The sequence below is a fragment of the Coregonus lavaretus genome (genome assembly GCF_964263955.1).
Source record: "Coregonus lavaretus genome assembly, chromosome: 2".
Taxonomy (NCBI): Eukaryota; Metazoa; Chordata; class Actinopteri; order Salmoniformes; family Salmonidae; genus Coregonus; species Coregonus lavaretus.
The window spans coordinates 12,371,210-12,391,283 of record NC_139989.1 but is presented as its reverse complement, the minus strand read 5'-3'; the positions used below and the strand labels follow the sequence as shown (position 1 = coordinate 12,391,283).

The 20,074-nt window shown below is 40.3% G+C and overlaps 1 protein-coding gene across 1 annotated transcript; it reads right to left on the bottom strand.

Moving 5' to 3' along the window:
* Positions 1-669: 669 nt before the first annotated feature.
* LOC311102923 (retinol dehydrogenase 12-like) lies at positions 670-13,930 on the bottom strand. The gene is made up of 7 exons (XM_084144411.1): positions 13,742-13,930; positions 13,260-13,375; positions 8,847-9,002; positions 5,567-5,671; positions 4,579-4,788; positions 4,115-4,307; positions 670-2,583 (listed from the first exon to the last, which is right to left on the bottom strand). The coding sequence occupies exons 1-7, from the start codon at positions 13,750-13,752 to the stop codon at positions 2,481-2,483; spliced, it is 894 nt and encodes a 297-aa protein (XP_084000537.1). The 5' UTR covers positions 13,753-13,930; the 3' UTR covers positions 670-2,480.
* Between the last annotated feature and the right edge of the window lie 6,144 nt (positions 13,931-20,074).

The window sequence follows — 20,074 nt, the reverse complement described above, 5'->3', positions numbered from 1 at the left end:
GATGTTTAGCCATACAGAAGGCTAACTTTATTATTATTTGAACGATTAATTATCAATACTGTATACATTGTTACTTGAAGAAAAATTATTAATGCAAAACTTGTGCAATATAAGATGGGATTTTCACAAGAGAAGACAAAGTGTTCAAAATACTTGTGCGAAACAAAAATACTATATCAGGCTTAATTATTTTCACTCCTTTTCTTTTATGGTAAAACGTTGACAACCTTTCACATATGGTGATTGATTTTCACAAAATACATATGTATTATCCTGATATAATTGACTTTTGTTATGTTTTGACTATAGTTTAATCTGACATTTTTCTTTCAACCTTTCTGAGTATCATGGTCAATTTTAGATCATCTTAAAGTTGTGTATAATGATTATTTCATCTCATGCTATTCTTGTTTATTCTGGTTGTGTTCAATAATCTTTGTAGTGTGCAGCAGATGGAGTGGCAATTAAATATAAGTCAAATTTTACAAAACTAAGGATTGGAATGTTAAAAGTGGAGCAGAGGTTTAGTGATCTTGAAAATATCTATGTTCATGTCTTTAAGAAACGATTAAACAAAAATATTGCAAATTGTCCAGATCTGATCACTTCTATAAATGTACTGTATCCAACCAAATATAAATTACAGAAAAGGAAACACACACTTACAATCATGTTGGTGGAAGGATATTTTAATGCTCTATCATAATAGAAAATTTGAAGGAAGTTACATGATGCTATATGCATCCCTTGGTAATTGTAAGTGTTTAGAAAAATTATACCATCATTTTAGAAAAAGGTCACTAGAACGTTTAAAAAAAAGCTTCGATAATATTTTCTGAAAGTATAATAAGTGGAAATTCATTATGAAATGCTGAGTTAGTAAATACCCTTAAAAAGGGGAAATCTGCAGTTGAAACAATAACAAAGCGAACACCCCGACACTGATATAGTAAAGAGCTGAGGGATGGGGCTGGGTTAATAACCACTCTCAAATTCATAGAGCTATAATGCAAGGACTGAGCACCCATGATATCAATATTATAGTTTTAACCATGGTGAGGCTATACAGCAGGGGTAGGCAACCTAATCGCAGCTAATAAAAAAACTGAAATACCTTATTTACATAAGTATTCAGACCCTTTGCTATGAGACTCGAAATTGAGCTCAGGTGTATCCTGTTTCCATTGATCATCCTTGAGATGTTTCTCCAACTTGATTGGAGTCCATCTGTGGTAAATTCAATTGATTGGACATGATTTGGAAAGGCACACACCTGTCTAAGGTTCCACAGTTAACAGTGCATGTCAGAGCAAAAACCAAGCCATGAGGTCGAAGGAATTGTCATTAAAGCTCCAAGACAGGATTGTGTCGAGGCACAGATCTGGGGAAGGGGTACCAAAAAATGTCTGCAGCATTGACGGTCTCCAAGAACACAGTGGCCTCCATCATTCTTAAATGGAAGAAGTTTGGAACCACCAAGCCTCTTCCTAGAGCTGGCCGTCCGGCCAAACTGAGCAATCGGGGGAGAAGGGCCTTGGTCAGGGAGGTGACCAAGAACCCGATGGTCACTAACAGATCTCCAGAGTTCCTCTGTGGAAATGGGAGAACCTTCCAGAAGAACAACGATCTCTGCAGCACTCCAGCAATCAGGCCTTTATGTTAGAGAGTGGCCAGACGGAAGCCACGCCTCAGTAAAAGGCACATGACAGCCCGCTTGGAGTTTGCCAAAAGGCACCTAAAGACTTTCAGACCATGAGAAACAAGATTTTCTGGTCTGATGAAACCAAGATTTAACCATTTCGCCTGAATGCCAAGCGTCACGTCTGGAGGAAACCGGGCACCATCATGATGTGGGGATGTTTGTCAGCGGCAGGGACTGGGAGACTAGTTAGGATCGAGGGATAGATGAACAGAGCAAAGTACAGAGAGGTCCTTGATGAAAACCTGTTCCAGAGATCTCAGGACCTCAGACTGTGGCAAAGGTTCACCTTTCAACCGGACAACGACCCTAAGCACACAGCCAAAACAACGCAGGAGTGGCTTCGTGACAAGTCTCTGAATGTCCTTGAGTGGCCCAGCCAGAGCCCGGACTTGAACCCGATCAAACATCTCTAGAGAGACCTGAAAATAGCTATGTAGCGACACTCCCCATCCAACCTGACGGATAATAATAATGTGCAATATTATATGACTATATATGTACAGTATAAAAAAATAAGAATATCAACCATGTATTCCATCTCATCAAATGCCAGTGGCAATCAACCATGTTAAATTGTATTTTTTAATGTTACATCTACAAGATCTGTCAACCACATAATTTCAATTAAAATACCACATCATAATATGATATGTTGGAATATATCCATTGGACAAAGGACTTTAATTTAAAATGCTGTACATTTGTTGTACTCTTCAGTGCTCATAGCATTTCAGTGCTCATACATCTCAATGTAAACCATACACTATTTCTGAGTTATTCAATCCCATGATAGAGAAAGCATCTGGCAGCTTAGCTCCCACAGTTTCTGGGCCGTGTCGTCATCTGAAGCAGAGCTTGAGCAGTTGGCTTGTGCGCAGTCACTGTGGGCACACAGACAAGATGATCATGTATCTAACACAGTTTAATATAAAATACTACATACAAATACAATAATATTAGAACAAATGAAAATGTCATCTCTACTAAATACATTGATGAAGCTGGAAGAATCTCACTCACAGATTTATTTAAAACTAAATATAAACATCATGCATATGCATATACACTGAGTATACCAAACATTAGGAACACCTTCCTATACTGAACAAAAACAAACACAACATGCAACAATTTCATTGATTTGACTGAGTTACAGTTCATATCAGTCAATTGAAATAAATTCATTAGGCCTTAATCTACGGATTTCACATGACTGGGAATACAGATATGCATCTGTTGGTCACAGATACCTTAAAAGAAAAAATGGGCCTCAGGATCTTTTTGTACATTCAAATTGCTATCGATAAAATGCAATTGTGTTCGTTGTCCGTAGCTTATGCCTGCCTATACCATAACCCCACCGCCATCCATGGGGCACACTGTTCGCAATGTTGACATCAGCAAACCGCTCGCCCACACAACGCCATACACGTGGTCTGCGGTTGTGAGGCCGGTTGGACGTACTGCCAAATTCTCTAAAACGACGTTGGAGGCAGCTTATGGTAGAGACGTGAACATTAAATTCTCTGGCAACAGCTCTGGTGGACATTGCTGCAGTCAGAATGCCAATTGCACCCTCCCTCAAAACTTGACATATCTGTGGCATCATGTTGAGTGACAAAACTGCACATTTTAGAGTGGCCTTTTATTGCCCCCAGCACAAGGTGCACCTGTGTAATGATCATGCCGTTTAGTCAGCTTCCTGATATGCCACACCTGTCAGGTGGATGTGTTCTCTTGGCAAAGGAGAAATGCTCACTTACCTTGGATGTAAACAAATTTGTGCACAAAATTTGAGATACATAATGTTTTTATGCGTATGGTACATTTCTGGGATCTTTGATTTCAGCTCATAAAACATGGACCAACACTTTACATGTTGAGTTTATATTTTTGTTCAGTGTAATATTAAGTTGCCCCCTCCTCTCCCCCTCCTTTGCCCTCAGAACAACCTTAATTCGTCGGGGCATGGACTACAAGGTGTTGAAAGCGTTCCACAGGGATGCTGGCCCATGTCGACTCCAATGCTTACCACAGTTGTGTCAAGTTGGCTGGATGTCCTTTGGGTGGTGGACCAATTTTGATACACACAGGAAACTGTTGAGCGTGGAAAAACCCAGCAGCGTTGCAGTTCTTGACACAGACCGGTGCGCCTGGCACCTACTACCATACCCCGTTCAAAGGCACTTACATCTTTTGTTTTGCCCATTCACCCTCAATGGAACACATACACAATCCATGTCTCAATTATCTCAAGGCTTACAAATCCTTCTTTGACCTGTCTCCTCCCCTTCATCTACACTGATTTAAGTGGATTTAACTAGTGAAATCAATAAGGGATCATAGCTTTCACCTAGATTCACCTGGTCAGTTAATGTTTTGTATACTCAGTGTATATACACATTTGTTTACCTGTAATATCCACCACTCTCGGTTTCCAGTTCAGGGGCCACAGCACAGTAGATAGTGGTCTGAGCTCCCTGGACGGATGTCTTGGTGAAGGGACTGATCATCTTCATTATAGCTGCCTGAGGTGCGTTCAGGTGCCGCCACAGGTCAGTCTGAACCACGCCAGGGTGGAGGGAGTATGCTGTCACACCTGTGCCTGATAGAGGACAATTCAATTCAATACTTTTGACAAAAGGGTTGCAGCTTCAAATAACCTTCAGAAATCCTGTGGTAGCACTTTATTTTACGGTAACAGAAATGACCAGGTATTTGTTATGAACTTACGTGGTAAAATTGTTAATTATGCAGTAATAACATAATCGTCATTATTGTTTTTTGATTCTTTGGGACTCCATGATTATAACTATGACAAACACCCAGAGAAACAGCTACAGTATAAGCCTCAGAAGTAGTGGACAAACCCAAACCTTGTAGCTTCTTGGCCAGGGAGCGGGTGAAGAGGATGTTAGCTAGCTTGCTCTGGCTGTAGGCTTTCTTCTTGTCATAGCCCTTCTCACTGTTGATGTCGTCCAGGTTGATGGTGCCCCAGGAATGAGCCATGGAGGACACATTGATGATCCTGGCCGGGGTCGACCTTATGATCAGGTCAATCAATAAGTGGGTCAACAGGAAGTGACCTAAGCGACAAGATGGGGTGCTTTGAAAGCTTTTGATTGGTAGATTTGATGTTGATTAGTTGTATTTGATTCATGCATTTGAAATGTGATTGTGCAAAAATCATGTTCTGGTGATGGACTTCTTGGTCATCTTCAATGCAGTGGATTAGTTAGTATCACTTGTGATCTGACCTTTCATTACATCTCCTCTACATAACTTTAGAATGTGTTGACTGAACTTATAAATCATAAGAAAGACAATAACTGAATTCATTATCACACTTCCTTATATTACAGATGGGTTAGCTGACAACATCACGAAAACGATGTGCGCACTTCCATGGGGCAGAAGTCAGCGTGTTGTGATTCTGGATGGACAGATTGCTAGCAAGAATGACAACAAACTGCCATGTGGGGAATCGTAAGTTGCTCGTTTCACCTTGTTCTTGACACCAAGTCAAACTAGCTAACCAACAACTAACGATGTATGAGAGACAAGTGCTCATTGTGATAATTTATTTATGTTTTCAATAAACATTGGAAACGAAAAATAGCTTACATATTGTAAACAATCTAAGCCAACCCAGTCTGTTTTGCCCCATAGTTGCGCCCGTGTCTGTTTTAAGCAGCTAAATTAGCACTTCCTTATGGGAATGGGTACTAGTACAGACGTTTCGCAGTTAAACATTCTTCTCACTTATCAATGATATGTGGTACGTCCGTGCTCTTTTAGATTTATGTGAGGTCTGCCAAAATAATAATTTTGCTCCACTTCCCTGTGCTACATAGTTTCACTTACCCATGTGGTTGACACCAATCTGCATTTCAAATCCATCAGCCGTTTTCCCGTGCGGACACACCATGACACCAGCATTGTTGATGAGGATGTTGAGTTTTGTCTCCTCTATAGAAAAGGGTATTCAAAATGTGAAATGTCTAAAATGTTGGTCAGGAGTGCAAATGAATCAATCCATTGTATCAATGAAGTTGTGATACAATCAAGCCTGTATATGTTGAAAAGAGCATCTGAGGTTTGCATTAAGCAGGTGGCTATGGTAAAATACAAGCAGTATAGGGTAAATCCATTTGAATTCAATCACTTTTCGACAGCATTCCTTTTGGATTTAAAACAACTTTCCATACATGTTTGCAGTAGCGATTTTAGCATGTAAATCTTGGTGGGGCAAAAAAAACAGTTGGGCGGGGGGATGCATGCCAGCAAAGCCACTACACAACACATTAATTGCACTATAACGGTGACAAACTGTGCCCACAAACTGGTAGGGCCTACATAAAGCTGTCCCAACAGCAGTGTCCCAACACCTTACCACCTGGCTATCAGCGGAGCCTTGTCTGGCAGCGAAACAGTTCATTCAGCCTCATTTACTGCCTTAAAAAAAACCATAGCTGATATGGCTGACTTGCTTAAATAAATGTGGTTTCTACTGACAATTGAGATGTACAAACTATGGCAAAAGGGGAAGACAATTGGATAAGAGGCAATCTGTAATTAAGACATTAAATGAGGGAGCTAGGACGGACGTAGTCAATATAACTATTTGTTCAGCACTTTTGAAATGTACAGCGACAGAATTCAGAACATGGGCCGTTCTTACAGTGTACTCCCTGTACACAAAGTCAGAACCGTGGGATAAATAAAGGTGGCATATAAGCAGACAATGAAAGCTCTTACAATATTCAATGATGACATTTCTCTAAAACAGGTTATAGGCTACATGTGCACCACCGTGTCAGAACAGTACAGTCGTGGTCAAAAGTTTTGAGAATGACACAAATACTAATTTTCACAAAGTCTGCTGGCTCAGTTTTGATGATGGCAATTTGCATATACTCCAGAATGTCATGAAGAGTGATCAGATAAATTGCAATTAATTGCAAAGTCCCTCTTTGACATGAAAATAAACTTAATCCCCAAAAAACATTTCCACTGCATTTCAGCCCTGCCACAAAAGGACCAGCTGCCATCATGTCAGTGATTCTCTCGTTAACACAGGTGAGAGTGTTGACGAGGACAAGGCTGGAAATCACTCTGTCATGCTGATTGAGTTAGAATAACAGACTGGAAGCTTTAAAAGGAGGGTGGTGCTTGAAATCATTGTTCTTCCTCTGTTAACCATGGTTACCTGCAAGGAAACACGTGCCGTCATCAATGCTTTGCACAAAAAGGGCTTCACAGGCAAGGATATTGCTGCTAGTAAGATTGCACCTAAATCAACCATTTATCGGATCATCAAGAACTTCAAGGAGACAGGTTCAATTGTTGTGAAGAAGGCGTCAGGGCAACCAAGAAAGTCCAGCAAGCGCCAGGACCGTCTCCTAAAGTTGATTCAGCTGCGGGATCGGGGCACCACCAGTGCAGAGCTTGCTCAGGAATGGCAGCAGGCAGGTGTGAGTGCATCTGCACGCACAGTGAGGCGAAGACTTTTGGAGGATGGCCTGGTGTCAAGAAGGGCAGCAAATAAGCCACTTCTCTCCAGGAAAAACATCAGGGACTGACTGATATTCTGCAAAAGGTACAGGGATTGGACTGCTGAGTCATTTTCTCTGATGAATCCCCTTTCCGATTGTTTGGGGCATCCGGAAAACACCTTGTCCGGAGAAGACAAGGTAAGCGCTACCATCAGTCCTGTGTCATGCCAACAGTAAAGTATCCTGAAACCATTTATGTGTGGGGTTGCTTCTCAGCCAAGGCAGTGGGCTCACTCACAATTGTGCCTAAGAACACAGCCATGAATAAAGAATGGTACCAACACATCCTCCGAGAGCAACTTCTCCCAACCATCCAAGAACAGTTTGGTGACGACCAATGCCTTTTCCAGCATGATGGAGCACCTTGCCATAAGGCAAAAGTGATAACTAAGTGGCTCAGGGAACAAAACATCGACATTTTGGGTCCATGGCCAGGAAACTCCCCAGACCATAATCCCATTGAGAACTTGTGGTCGATCCTCAAGAGGCGGGTGGACAAACAAAAACCCACAAATTCTGACAAACTCCAAGCATTGATTATGCAAGAATGGGCTGCCATCAGTCAGGATGTGGCCCAGAAGTTAATTGACAGCATGCCAGGACAGATTGCAGAGGTCTTGAAAAAGAACAGTCAACACTGCAAATATTGACTCTTTGCATAAACACTTATGGAATGCTTGTAATTATACTTCAGTATACCATAGTAACATCTGACAAAAATATATCATAACACTGAAGCAGCAAACATTGTGAAGACCAATACTTGTGTCATTCTCAAAACTTTTGATCACAACTGTACATTAAATTGACATTTTAACTTCTAAGTACCTCAAAGATGACCACCGGTCCACCCACCGTTGAATGTCAACTTAAAATGGTATATTCTATTATCTATATTTCTATGATTTCAATAGGTTTCCTATGGAAGATAGACAGTATAATTTAAAACAGATATTCCCATTCAGGTCAACATTCTCTGATGTGTGGACCTCCAACCATCACTGTGGTACCATTTGAAAGTTTAAATGTACTAAAATGGGAATTACATTTTCCAGCCAAAACATGACACCCACACTGTATCAAGACCATGTTGTCTCTCAACCAATGGCAGGCACAACACAAAAACCTTGATGTAAAATAGGGTCTAAGCTCCAACATATCCGAACATAAAAAAATATATATATTGTTACGCGGTTTTAGATAAAGAATGACAATTTTGATTAAAAGCATTTTTTTCCAGAAATTATAAAATAGTTTGACAACCCTGTTTGTAAGCTTTTAAATGATATCAACCTCAACCGTTTATCTTTTGCAGTGATGGAGACATGGATGTCTCATGGTATGGTGGGGTACGTAAAATGTGTCGACTTTGAGCACCTTTATTTATTGAATGTTTTGGCATCCAGGTCCAAAAATGAACTTTCTAAGCACTTCTACAAATTGGCAAATATGTATGGAAGGTTTCTTTCAAATCAAAAGGGGTGCTGTCAAAAAGTGATTGAATTCAAATTGATTTTCTCTATAGAGATACCATGTGGAGTAACTAAGCAACTGACAAAAGTGTCAAGTCACGTCTTACTTTCTCTTACCCTTGTTGATGGTCTCTGCAAACTCCCGGATGGACTTGGTATCTGACAAATCAAGCTTCTTGATGACAACATTTTGGCTGCCAGATCCTTCTATAACTTCTTTCAGGGCCCCCTCAGCTTTCTCCATGTCTCTGCAGGCCATTATTATCCTGGCCCCTATAAAGAAATTTGTTGGGGGAATATTGTGGATGAAAATTATTCCAGCCTAATCAGAATTCAACTCAGGATGTCAATCATACAGGCTTTTCAGGAGGATATTGACAGAACATTCATAGCTACATACATTTTTTAATTCTAAAATGGAAGGATCCCACAAATATCTGGGTAAAAGAATAAACAGCAGCAACCCCTGCTGGACAGTCACAAACATCAACAAGACTGTCTGGCTTCACCTTCTATGCAGTGGTGTAGTGCTATTTTTTAGGTGAGGAAATATACATTAAAATAAATAATACAAAAAGTAAACGTGTCATAATTTCCTCAAAGTTTGTACTGACAGATGTAGCCAATTGAATAGCATATAATTATAGAATATGCATAAAATGCATCCTCTACCTATGCCCACACATATTGTCTCAAGAAAATGTGATATTTTTAAAACCTTCACATTTGTAAAACCTAATTTCAAAATTGGCCATCATCACTGTCAATCGTGAATGATAATACTTCACGTTTAACCGGTGAAACGTCCAAACTGCATCTCTATGCCAATCATTTGATTGATCTCAATCAGTTTCATGGGAATATGCATTTATATCTTCTTCAATTACTGTTTCGTGAGCGAATTAGAGCAGATGGAGTTAACAAACTATTAGCCTTGCTTGTATTTCGTTTCAATCAAAGCATACAGTACATTTGGAAAGTATTCAGACCCCTGGACTTTTTCCACTGTTATGTTACAGCCTTATTTTAAAATGGATTAAAAAAAAAAAATCCTCAATCTAAAACACAATACCCCATAATGACAAAGCAAAAACAGGTTTTGTAATTGTAGCAAATGTATTCATAAAAAAATACAGAAATATCACATTTACATAAGTATTCAGACCCTTTACTCAAATGAAATTGTATTTGTCACATGCGCCGAATACAACAGGTGTAGACCTTACCGTGAAATGCTTACAAGCCCTTAACTAACAATGCAGTTAAGAAAAATAAGAGTTAACTAAATAAATATATTTACTAAATAAACTAATGTAAAAATTAAAGACCAACAATAAAGTGGCTATATACAGGGGGTACCGGTATCGAGTCAATGTGCGGGGGTACAGGTTAGTCAAGGTAATTGAGGTAATATGTACATGTAGGTAGGGGTAAGGTGACAATGCATAGATATTAGATAATAAACAGCGAGTAGCAGCAGCGTAAAAAAAAGGGGCGGGGGGGGGGGGGGGGGGGGTCAATGCAAACAGTCCGGGTAGCAATTTGATTAGCTGTTCAGCAGTCTTATGGCATGGGGGTAGAAGCTGTTAAGAATCCTTTTGGAACTAGACTTGGCGCTCCGTTACCGCTTGCCGTGCGGTACCAGAGAGAACAGTCTATGACTAGGGTGGCTGGAGTCGTTGGCAATTTTTAGGGCCTTGCTCTGACACACGCCTGGTATAGAGGTCCTGGATGGCAGAAAGCTTGGCCCCCTGTAGCGCCTTGCGGTTGGAAGCCGAGCAGTTGCCATACCAGGCGGTGATGCAACCAGTCAGGATGCTCTCGATGGTGCAGCTGTAGGATCTGAGGACCCATGCCAAATCTTTTCAGTCTCCTGAGGGGGAATAGGCGTTGTCGTGCCCTCTTCACGACTGTCTTGGTGTGTTTGGACCATGATAGTACTTTGGCAGCGATTATAGCCTCGAGTCTTCTTGGGTATGACTCTACAAGCTTGGCACACCTGTATTTGGGGAGTTTCTACCATTCCTCTCTGCAGATCCTCTCAAGATCTGTCAGGTTGGATGGGGAGCATCGCTGCACAGAAAGTCCGGGCTCTGGCTGGGCCACTCAAGGACATTCAGAGACTTGTCCCGAAGCCACTCCTTCGTTGTCTTGGCTGTGTGCTTAGGGTTGTTGTCCTATTGGAAGGTGAACCTTCGCCCCAGTCTGAGGTCCTGAGCGCTCTAGAGCAGGTTTTCATCAAGCATCGCTCTGTACTTTGCTCCGTTCATCTTTCCCTCGATACTGACTAGTCTCCCAGTCCCTGTCGCTGAAAAACATCCCCACAGCATGATGCTGCCACCACCATGCTTCACCGTAGGGATGGTGCCAGGTTTCCTCCAGACGTGACGCTTGGCATTAATGCCAAATAGTTAAATCTTGGTTTCATCAGACCAGAGAATCTTGTTTCTCATGGTCTGAGAGTCCTTTAGGTGCCTTTTGGCAAACTCCAAGTGAGCTGTCATGTGCCTTTTACTGAGGAGTGGCTGAGAGTGGCCACTCTACCATAAAGGCCTGATTTGTGGAGTGCTGCAGAGATGGTTGTCCCATTTCCACAGAGGGACTCTGGCGCTCTGTCAGAGTGACCATCGGTTCCTGGTCACCTCCCTGACCAAGGCCCTTCTCCCCAGATTGCTCAGTTTGGCCGGGCGGCCAGCTCTAGGAAGAGTCTTGGTGCTTCCAAACTTCTTTCATTTAAGAATCATGGAGGACACTGTGTTCTTGGGGACCTTCAATGATGCAGACATTTTTTGGTACCCTTCTCTAGATCTGTGCCTCAACACAATCCTGTCTCGGAGCTCTACAGACAATTCCTTCGACCTCATGGCTTGGTTTTTGCTCTGACATGCACTGTCAACTGTGGGACCTTATATAGACAGGTTTGTGCCTTTCCAACTCATGTCCAATCAATTGAATTTACCACAGGTGGACTCCAATCAAGTTGTAGAAACATAAAGGATTATCAATGGAAACAGGATGCACCTGAGCTCAATTTCGAGTCACATAGCAAAGGGTCTGAATACTTATGTAAATAAGGCATCTGTTTTTTATTTTGAATACATTTGCAAAAATGTCTAAAAACCTGTTTTCGCTTTGTCATTATCGGGTATTGTGTGTAGGTTGAGGGAAACAAAATGTGGAAAAAGGGGTCTGAATACTTACAGAATGCACTGTATATCCTGCATAGTCAGACAACCATGCATAACCCACAACAGGCGCATGGGAAAACTATTCAGCTTCAGCTAACCATCTTAAAATCTCATTAGAAATGAGGAGGGTTTTTTGCTGTAACAGTAACGTTATAGGCCTACCATACTATGCTATGCTATTATATTCAGTTCTGTTATGTAAAATGCTAATGAATCATTATGTTATCGTGCGAGACATTGATTCAGCTTTGATCTAATTTTACTAAATGAGCACCATCGTTAGAAGTGATTATATATTTGTAATTGTAATAATAATAAGATGAGTATGACTATTAGGCGTAGACAACAGATCTTGATGAGATGTCTTTTTAAGCGATTGGAGCCCCCTTCCTTGTGCTGAAAGGAAGTGAACATAAATCATTACTACCTAGAAATTAGTTTTAAAACAGCCATAAAATCAAGCTTTTGGTGTGGTGTATTCACGCATCTTAAACTATAACCTAAATGCATTTTTACCTTCAACTTGGCCCAATTCACATTACCAATTGCCCACCCTGACATACCAAGCTAGTACGGACCCTACATCTCAACCACAGGAGGTTGGTGGCACCTTAATTGGGGAGGACAGGTTCATGGTAATGGCTGGAGCGGAATAGGTGAAATGGTACCAAACACATGGTGTCTATGTGTTTGATGCCATTCGATCCGTTCCAGCTATTATTATGAGCCGTCCTCCCCTCAGCAACCTCCTCTGGTCTCAACCAATAGCCAATTTAGGCTAAATATCCCAAGCAGGACTAGGGCAACTTGAAGAGGGTCAAGCTCCTTGGCTACTACACATATTTGGTTTGTCATTCTATAGTTTTTCATGGATTTTTCATGGTAATTAATATAATTTATTTAGAATGTATCCGAATTAATTTTCCAAAAATAGTTTTACCAGCTCCACTCCTCCGCGCTCCGGCAGCACAACACCCCTGCTGCCATGTTGGACAAATGTTGATATACTACTACAGTTACTACTGCGTGTTGTATTCTGATTTACATAAAAGCTTTAGCAAATTGATGAGAACCTGTAACACAACTGATTATACAAATTGCAAACTATGATCAATTGATTAGTCAATCATGTGTTTTACTGCTTGGCATCCCAACGTACATGAGGAAAGCATGGGCTCCAAAGCATTTTGGCAAGGAGAGAGGATTTGAGGAATCAAGAACAACCAATTGAGAAATAGCCCAAGACTCATTCAACAGGTCATGGTGAAACATGTTGCATAATTGTTACAACACATTCCTGTATGGAAATATCACCATGGCTTATGTATCACTGTAGGCCTACCTCTCTTTGCCAGGTCCAGCGCTGTCTCTTTGCCAATACCAGTGTTGGCTCCAGTTATGAGTACTGTTTTGTCATCAAGTCTGGCTGTGGATGACCATGGTCTCCGGAAGAGATTTCTAAGACATTGAGAGAAATCACGTTTTTCCTCTGCAATGACTCAGCAGGCCATAGGGTGTGGACCACTGATAATAAAGAAGTGCGGAACAACTCTACACACAAGGATAACGAATTTAAATGTTAAGACAATTTTCAAACCACTGTTGAGCTAACATTAGAGAAATGTAGGTCATTATCCACAAAAATGCCAACAAGCCAGGCTATGGCAGTTTTGATAACATAAGTATGCAAAAATATTTTCCACAACATAAGCAGCTGAGTGATTATAATAGACGTACTTACTGATCGGGGACAATTCGTTGTGAGAAAAGTTAGTAAGTTTGCCTATGCTAGAACAAATTTGAAATAATTGCAGCTATACTCACCCAAACGGCATTTCGAAATAGAGCTACAAATGATGGTAGTGAAACAATTCCGAACTCTTAATCCTCAATTGTTTCGCCTATATTGAAATCAATACACCCTTATTTACATCAAATATTTCGTATCTAATTTACAGCCAAGCTTCAACAACATGCCCAAAACGCCATATGTAAAGTTCTACTGATTCGCAGGAGACTTTGATGAATGCGGAAGCAGACGTTTCATTGGCTGTCACTGCGTGCACATGGTTGATTTTAGCCAATACAATCGTTGCAGGAAAATACAATACGAGACATGAGCCCATTCTGATACCTGGCCACAGGTTACAAGAAGAAGAAGAAGAAGAAGAAGAAGAAGAAGAAGAAGAAGAAGAAGAAGAAGAAGACTATAATACAGTTTTTAATGGAAAAAATATATTTTTTAGATAAAGGTACATTTTCTACAGAATTTTTTTTGCATTTGTATTTCTATTTATTATGGATCCCCATTAGCTGTTGCCAAGGCAGCAGCTGCTCTTCCTGGGGTCCAGAAAAAATTAAGGCAGATATATACAATTTTAAAAACATTACAATACATTTCACAACAGACTTCACAATACATCAAGTGTGTGCCCTCAGGCCACTACTCTACTACCACATATCTACAACACAAAATCCATGTGTACATGTGTGTATAGTGCATATGTTATCATGTGTGTGTGTATGCGTGTGTCTGTGCCTGTGTGTGTGTCTCTTCACAGTCCCCACTGTTCCATAAGGTGTACTTTGTATCCGTTTTTTAAATCTGATTTTACTGCTTGCATGAGTTACTTGATGTGGAATAGAGTTCCATGTAGACATGGCTCTATTTTTTATTTTTATTTTTATTTCACCTTTATTTAACCAGGTAAGCCAGTTGAGAACAGGTTCTCATTTACAACTGCGACCTGGCCAAGATAAAGCAAAGTAGTGCAATAAAAACAACACAGAGTTACATAAGGGGTAAAAAACATAAAGTCAGAAATACAACAGAAAATATATATACAGTGTGTGCAAATGTAGCAAGTTATGGAGGTAAGGCAATGTGGTAGTAGTGTGGTATGTAGTACTGTGCGCCTCCCATAGTCTGTTCTGGACTTTGGGACTGTGAAGAGACCTCTGGTGGCAGGTCTTGTGGGGTATGCATGGGTGTCTGAACTGTGTGCTAGTGGTTTAAATAGACAGCTAGTGCATTCAATATGTCAATACTTCTCACAAATACAGGTAGTGATGAAGTCAATCTCTCCTCTACTTTGAGCCAGGAGAGATTGACATGCATATTATTAATGTTAGATCTCTGTGTACATTTAAGGGCCAGCCGTGCTGCCCTGTTCTGTGCCAATTGTAATTTTCGTAAGTCACTCTTTGTGGCATCTGACCATACGACTGGACAGTAGTCCAGGTGCAACAAAACTAGGGCCTGTAGGGCCTGCCTTGTTGATAGCGTTGTTAAGAAGGCAGAGCAGCGCTTTATTATGGACAGACTTCTCCCCATTTTAGCTACTGTTGGTTGCATCAATATGTTTTGACTATGACAGTTTACAATCCAGGGTTACTCCAAGCAGTTTAGTCTCCTCAACTTGCTTCATTAATCGTGCATGCTTCATTAATCAAAATGATGTTTTTATAGTAGTGTAGCAATTGGATGATAAAATATAGAAAATAAAAAACGTATGACGGACATATGTAGTAGATGAAATACGTATGCTTCGTGTAGGGATGAGGGAAATTATGATGGATGTCATCAGCTTTAGAAGAATCAACAATAGTATTGTTTCATTGGCACATAGCTAAGGCACTTAACTCCAAGTTAGACATATATAAGGTAGAGACATTATATTTGTCAAACTTGAAGTTATGTCCCTTAAGTAGTTAGCTCGATGATGCTACCTGTTTGGACTGTTAGCATGCAAACAATGATGAAGTAGTATATCCTTGTGATATATCAGTTATTTAAGCCAGTATTTAAAGAGAGAGGGATAAAAGTGCTCAGTCATTTCTTATGAGATCACATCCTGTCTTTGGTAAAGTAGGCCTACGCCTATCTGTAATGTAACATGGGAATGTATGTCAATTAAATGTACAAGTAGCTTTAATTCATAGCCAAGCAAAATTGGGCGAATTCAGGTTGAAGAATTTATCGAAGACATGACTGATAAACCCTACTGAATCTTTGCACTGTGTGGCCATTAATGCCCACTAGATGGAGGACTTGAATCAATAAAACCTTCTATTGCCTTTCAACTAAGGCATTACTATTCCCAAGGGCCTTTCACTTGTTAAAATGCTAAAAACAGCCTTCATTAATGTGCAAGTTGTTGATGAATAAAAAAATAGTTGATGCAATTCTGATGAAAAGGTGGTCTAGTAGTAAATTGAAAACATTTCAACATGTGAAATGGGATAAAGCACAGCAATGAAAACATGGGGCTTCATTTGAACTTCATGCTGACTTAGTTGGAGGACAATAGCAATGGATTATGGACAGGACAGTGCCAATCATTGCTTTAAGCCTATGGCCTTCTTGGCATCATATGCCCTTTGTCCTATGTGTGGTTCATTGACTAAACAGAAGTATGGATTCTCTCCAGTGTATGGAGCCAGTATGCATGGGCATGGACGTGATGGTGGGTTTTGGAAAGGTGCAGACCACTGCTGTGGATACCCCAATCTCTGACACACAGTTTGTGGGGATGTATCCTCTGAGGTTTGTCCTTGCATTTTGGGCTCCAATCGCTGTATAAGATGTGTAAGCAATTTTCTGCATCTAAAGCAGCTTGATTGGGAGCCATGTTTTCAGTCACTGTTGCTATTGTTACTGTTTTTCAAGGGCATTTGAATAATCTGACTGTATGTATGAGAGTTTTAACGTGTTTCATAAGTCACCTTTTCTACCTGACTTCGAGTTTCATTCATTGTAGTCAGGTTATAACATAGTCTTTGCATTTGTTGAAGTTTAGTAAAGTGTTACCTTACATATAGCTTTAGTCACTCCAACAAATTTTTTTGTCATTTCCATATGAGAGATTCCATATGGAAATAATGTTACATTTTATAACAACTTTCATTAAAAAAAACATTCTAGCTAAATTTGTATATATGTTTTATACTATAAACTTTTATAAATTGCAAAGCTTATAATGCTTATGGGTTGTTCCGCTAATTCGGTGCCTATTGAGAAGTGCAACTTGGTAAAATAAAAAGTTTCACCTAATTTTAACATGGTCATGTTCAAATTCATAAAAAACATGTTTTCCCATCTCAAGAGGTTAAATAAAAAAATGACTATTAAGTGCCAAACGAAGTAACAGGGTTGACCGTAACAAGGTGTCACGCCCTGGCTCTGGGGACTCTTATATGTTGAGCCAGGGTGTTAGTTTATATGTGTAGTGTCTATGTTTTGTTTTCTATGTGTTATTTTCTAGATCGTGTGTTTCTGTGTTGGCCGGGGTGGTTCCCAATCGGAGGCAGCTGTGTCTTGTTGTCTCTGATTGGAAACCATACTTAGGCAGCCTGTTGTGCACTTGTCATTTGTGGGATCTTGTTCCGTTTAGGTTTGTGTTTTATGACCGAGGACTTCACGTTTCGTTTCGTTTTGTTGTTTTGTTGTTGTATCGTGTTGGTAAAGTACTAATTAAAAGATGTACGCATATCACGCTGCACCTTGGTCCACTCATTACGACGATCGTGACACAAGGTTGACGATTTCATCTTAAATCAGTCATAAATCTCCTTGTGACAGGGGGAATGGAAGCTTGCTGTGTGCAACAGGGAGTGGCAATTGAATGCAAGCTTCAACCCCCAAAGATTATTGCTAAAACATTTCTAGCCAATGGGTAACAGGGTTGATATGTTATGCTCGACCGCTCAGTTTTACGCCACAAAACACCACAAAATGGACAAAAAGAGTAGAATCAGCTCACCTGCTTTTACACTCTGATTTGACTATTAGATGTTCAATGTTTCTTTTGAAAAAAATATTTTAAAAGGAATAGTTTCACCATATTAAAACAAGAGTTCAGTTCACGTAACAGGGTTCACCTTAAAATGAGGGACAGACGTAAATTAATCCCTAATCACATGAAATAAATAATAATCTTCAGAGATTACTTTGTCAAAGCAATAAAAATAACTAGGGCTTTACAATGATGGTGAATCGTGGATACATTTTATGATTAAGTGGGTTGAAATCTTCCTAGAAGTGACACACGTGTTGATGGAGGGACATGTCAAAATGCTGAATTTTGGCACTTTAGCAAACTTTTATTCATTATTTTTTTATTATTGGATTCTCCATGTGTTCTATATTAAAGGGCACTTCATTTAATCCAACAGGCTTTAAAAATTCTATATTGGTGCACAATTTCTACTTAAAATATAAAAGGGACACAAAAGGAACTAATTTCGTGGAACGACCCTTATACATGCTCATAAATGTTTATAAATATTTACAAATAATGAAATACAAATTCATGAAATAGGCCTACTAATTATTTTTTAAGTGAAAGTTGTTATAAAGTGTTACCCTAATACTGATTACTGGTATGTTTTCACTTACAGTATGTCTCATTGTTTAAGATGCCTTACTCTCAGACAACACGGATACTATTATGGCCTGTTGTGTTGAATTAAAACAATTACTTAGTGTCGAAAGCGTTTCCTTCTGAGCATTCAGCGTCTGGTGCGTTTGGATGCAAAATCATCTTGCGAGGTAAGACCCCATTGACAGCCCAGAAACATTTGGAATGAGTTAGCTTCTTCCTGACATATGGGATACAAATGTAATGAGTCACTGCTCAAAGTTAATTTTCTTGCTATGTAGTTCATTACTTTTTAAGAGCCAGTTGTTATTTCTGTGTAATATAGAATGACATAGTATACACCAACCATTTAATTCCAACATTTACTTTTTATTCATGTACTCCTGAGTGGCGCAGTGGTCTAAGGCACTGCATCGCAGTGCTAACTGTGCCACTAGAGATCCTGGTTCGAATCCAGGCTCTGTCGCAGCCGGCCGCGACCGGGAGACTCATGGGCGGCGCACAATTCGTCCAGGGTAGGGGAGGGAATGGCTGGCAGGGATATAGCGCAGTTGATAGAGCATGGCGTTTGCAATGCCAGGGTTGTGGGTTCGATTCCCACGGGGGGCCAGTCTAAAAAAATATATATATATGTGTTCACTAACTGTAAGTTGCTCTCTGCTAAATGACTAAAATGTAACTGAGACAGATCTTCTGCTGGTAATATATCAGATATAAAATTGATAAACCAGTTTATTAAGACATATAACCACTGCTCCAAATCTAGCTTTGAGCAGATTAGAAACAGAAACCATCATCACCGGATCTTCCTTTAATTGCTTCCATCCCTGTTTGAGTTTGTTTAGTTTTCTAATTGTTGGCTCACATTTGTTTTTCATTTGCCAGATTTACAACTTCACTACCGGGAGGACCCCTCCGACTTGATCCAAGATGTCACCCACTAGGGGAAGTCGTCTTGTGTGTCAGTGCAAAATGTGCTGATGGAAGGAAACTGGGTGTCTGTCTGGGTCAGGACCCAGGAGCCTAGGTTCTTCTTTCTGAGTTATGACCTAAACTGCCCCTTGGAGCACATGTCCATGTGTGTGTGCATGAAACACACACACATGGACAATTATCAAATGTAATAGAGGTGTGTTCTTTATTGAAGTCATAATCTCACACTATAGGACAGACAGAAGAAAATACAACACACACAAACACTATTACGGTGTTTTGTGATTTTAGGGATGCAAAATATTAAAAGAGGTTAGGGTGGTGACATGAGCAAATTGGAATCTCACAGCAGCAGTATACAGTAATGTGTTGAAAGGTTCCAGGTACTCTTTGTGCCAGGTACTCAGAGCACTGCCTAGCATGTTGGCCCGGTGCTATGTCCAAACAGACACCCTGTGAATAACAGATCCCCTCTATTATCACGCCTGGCTGCCACTGGCAGGACTAGACAATGTAGTTAAAACCAAAGCTTTAAAGCCTTTAGTGTGTGTGTGTGTGTGTGTGTGTGTGTGTGTGTGTGTGTGTGTGTGTGTGTGTGTGTGTGTGTGTGTGTGTGTGTGTGTGTGTGTGTGTGTGTGTGTAAGTGAGAGTTGCCGTACAGCACTTGAGGCAAAATATTTAAAGCCTGTAGCGTGTGCGTGTACCACTTCACAGCATGCAGTGGTCTGTTTGATGATAACGTGTGAGACAAAACATGTCAGTGCCATGTCTTTGGTAGGGTAGCTTAGATCCATTAAAAACAGTGCAACCGGCTTGCAACACAAGAAGAGATGAAAGAGAAGTG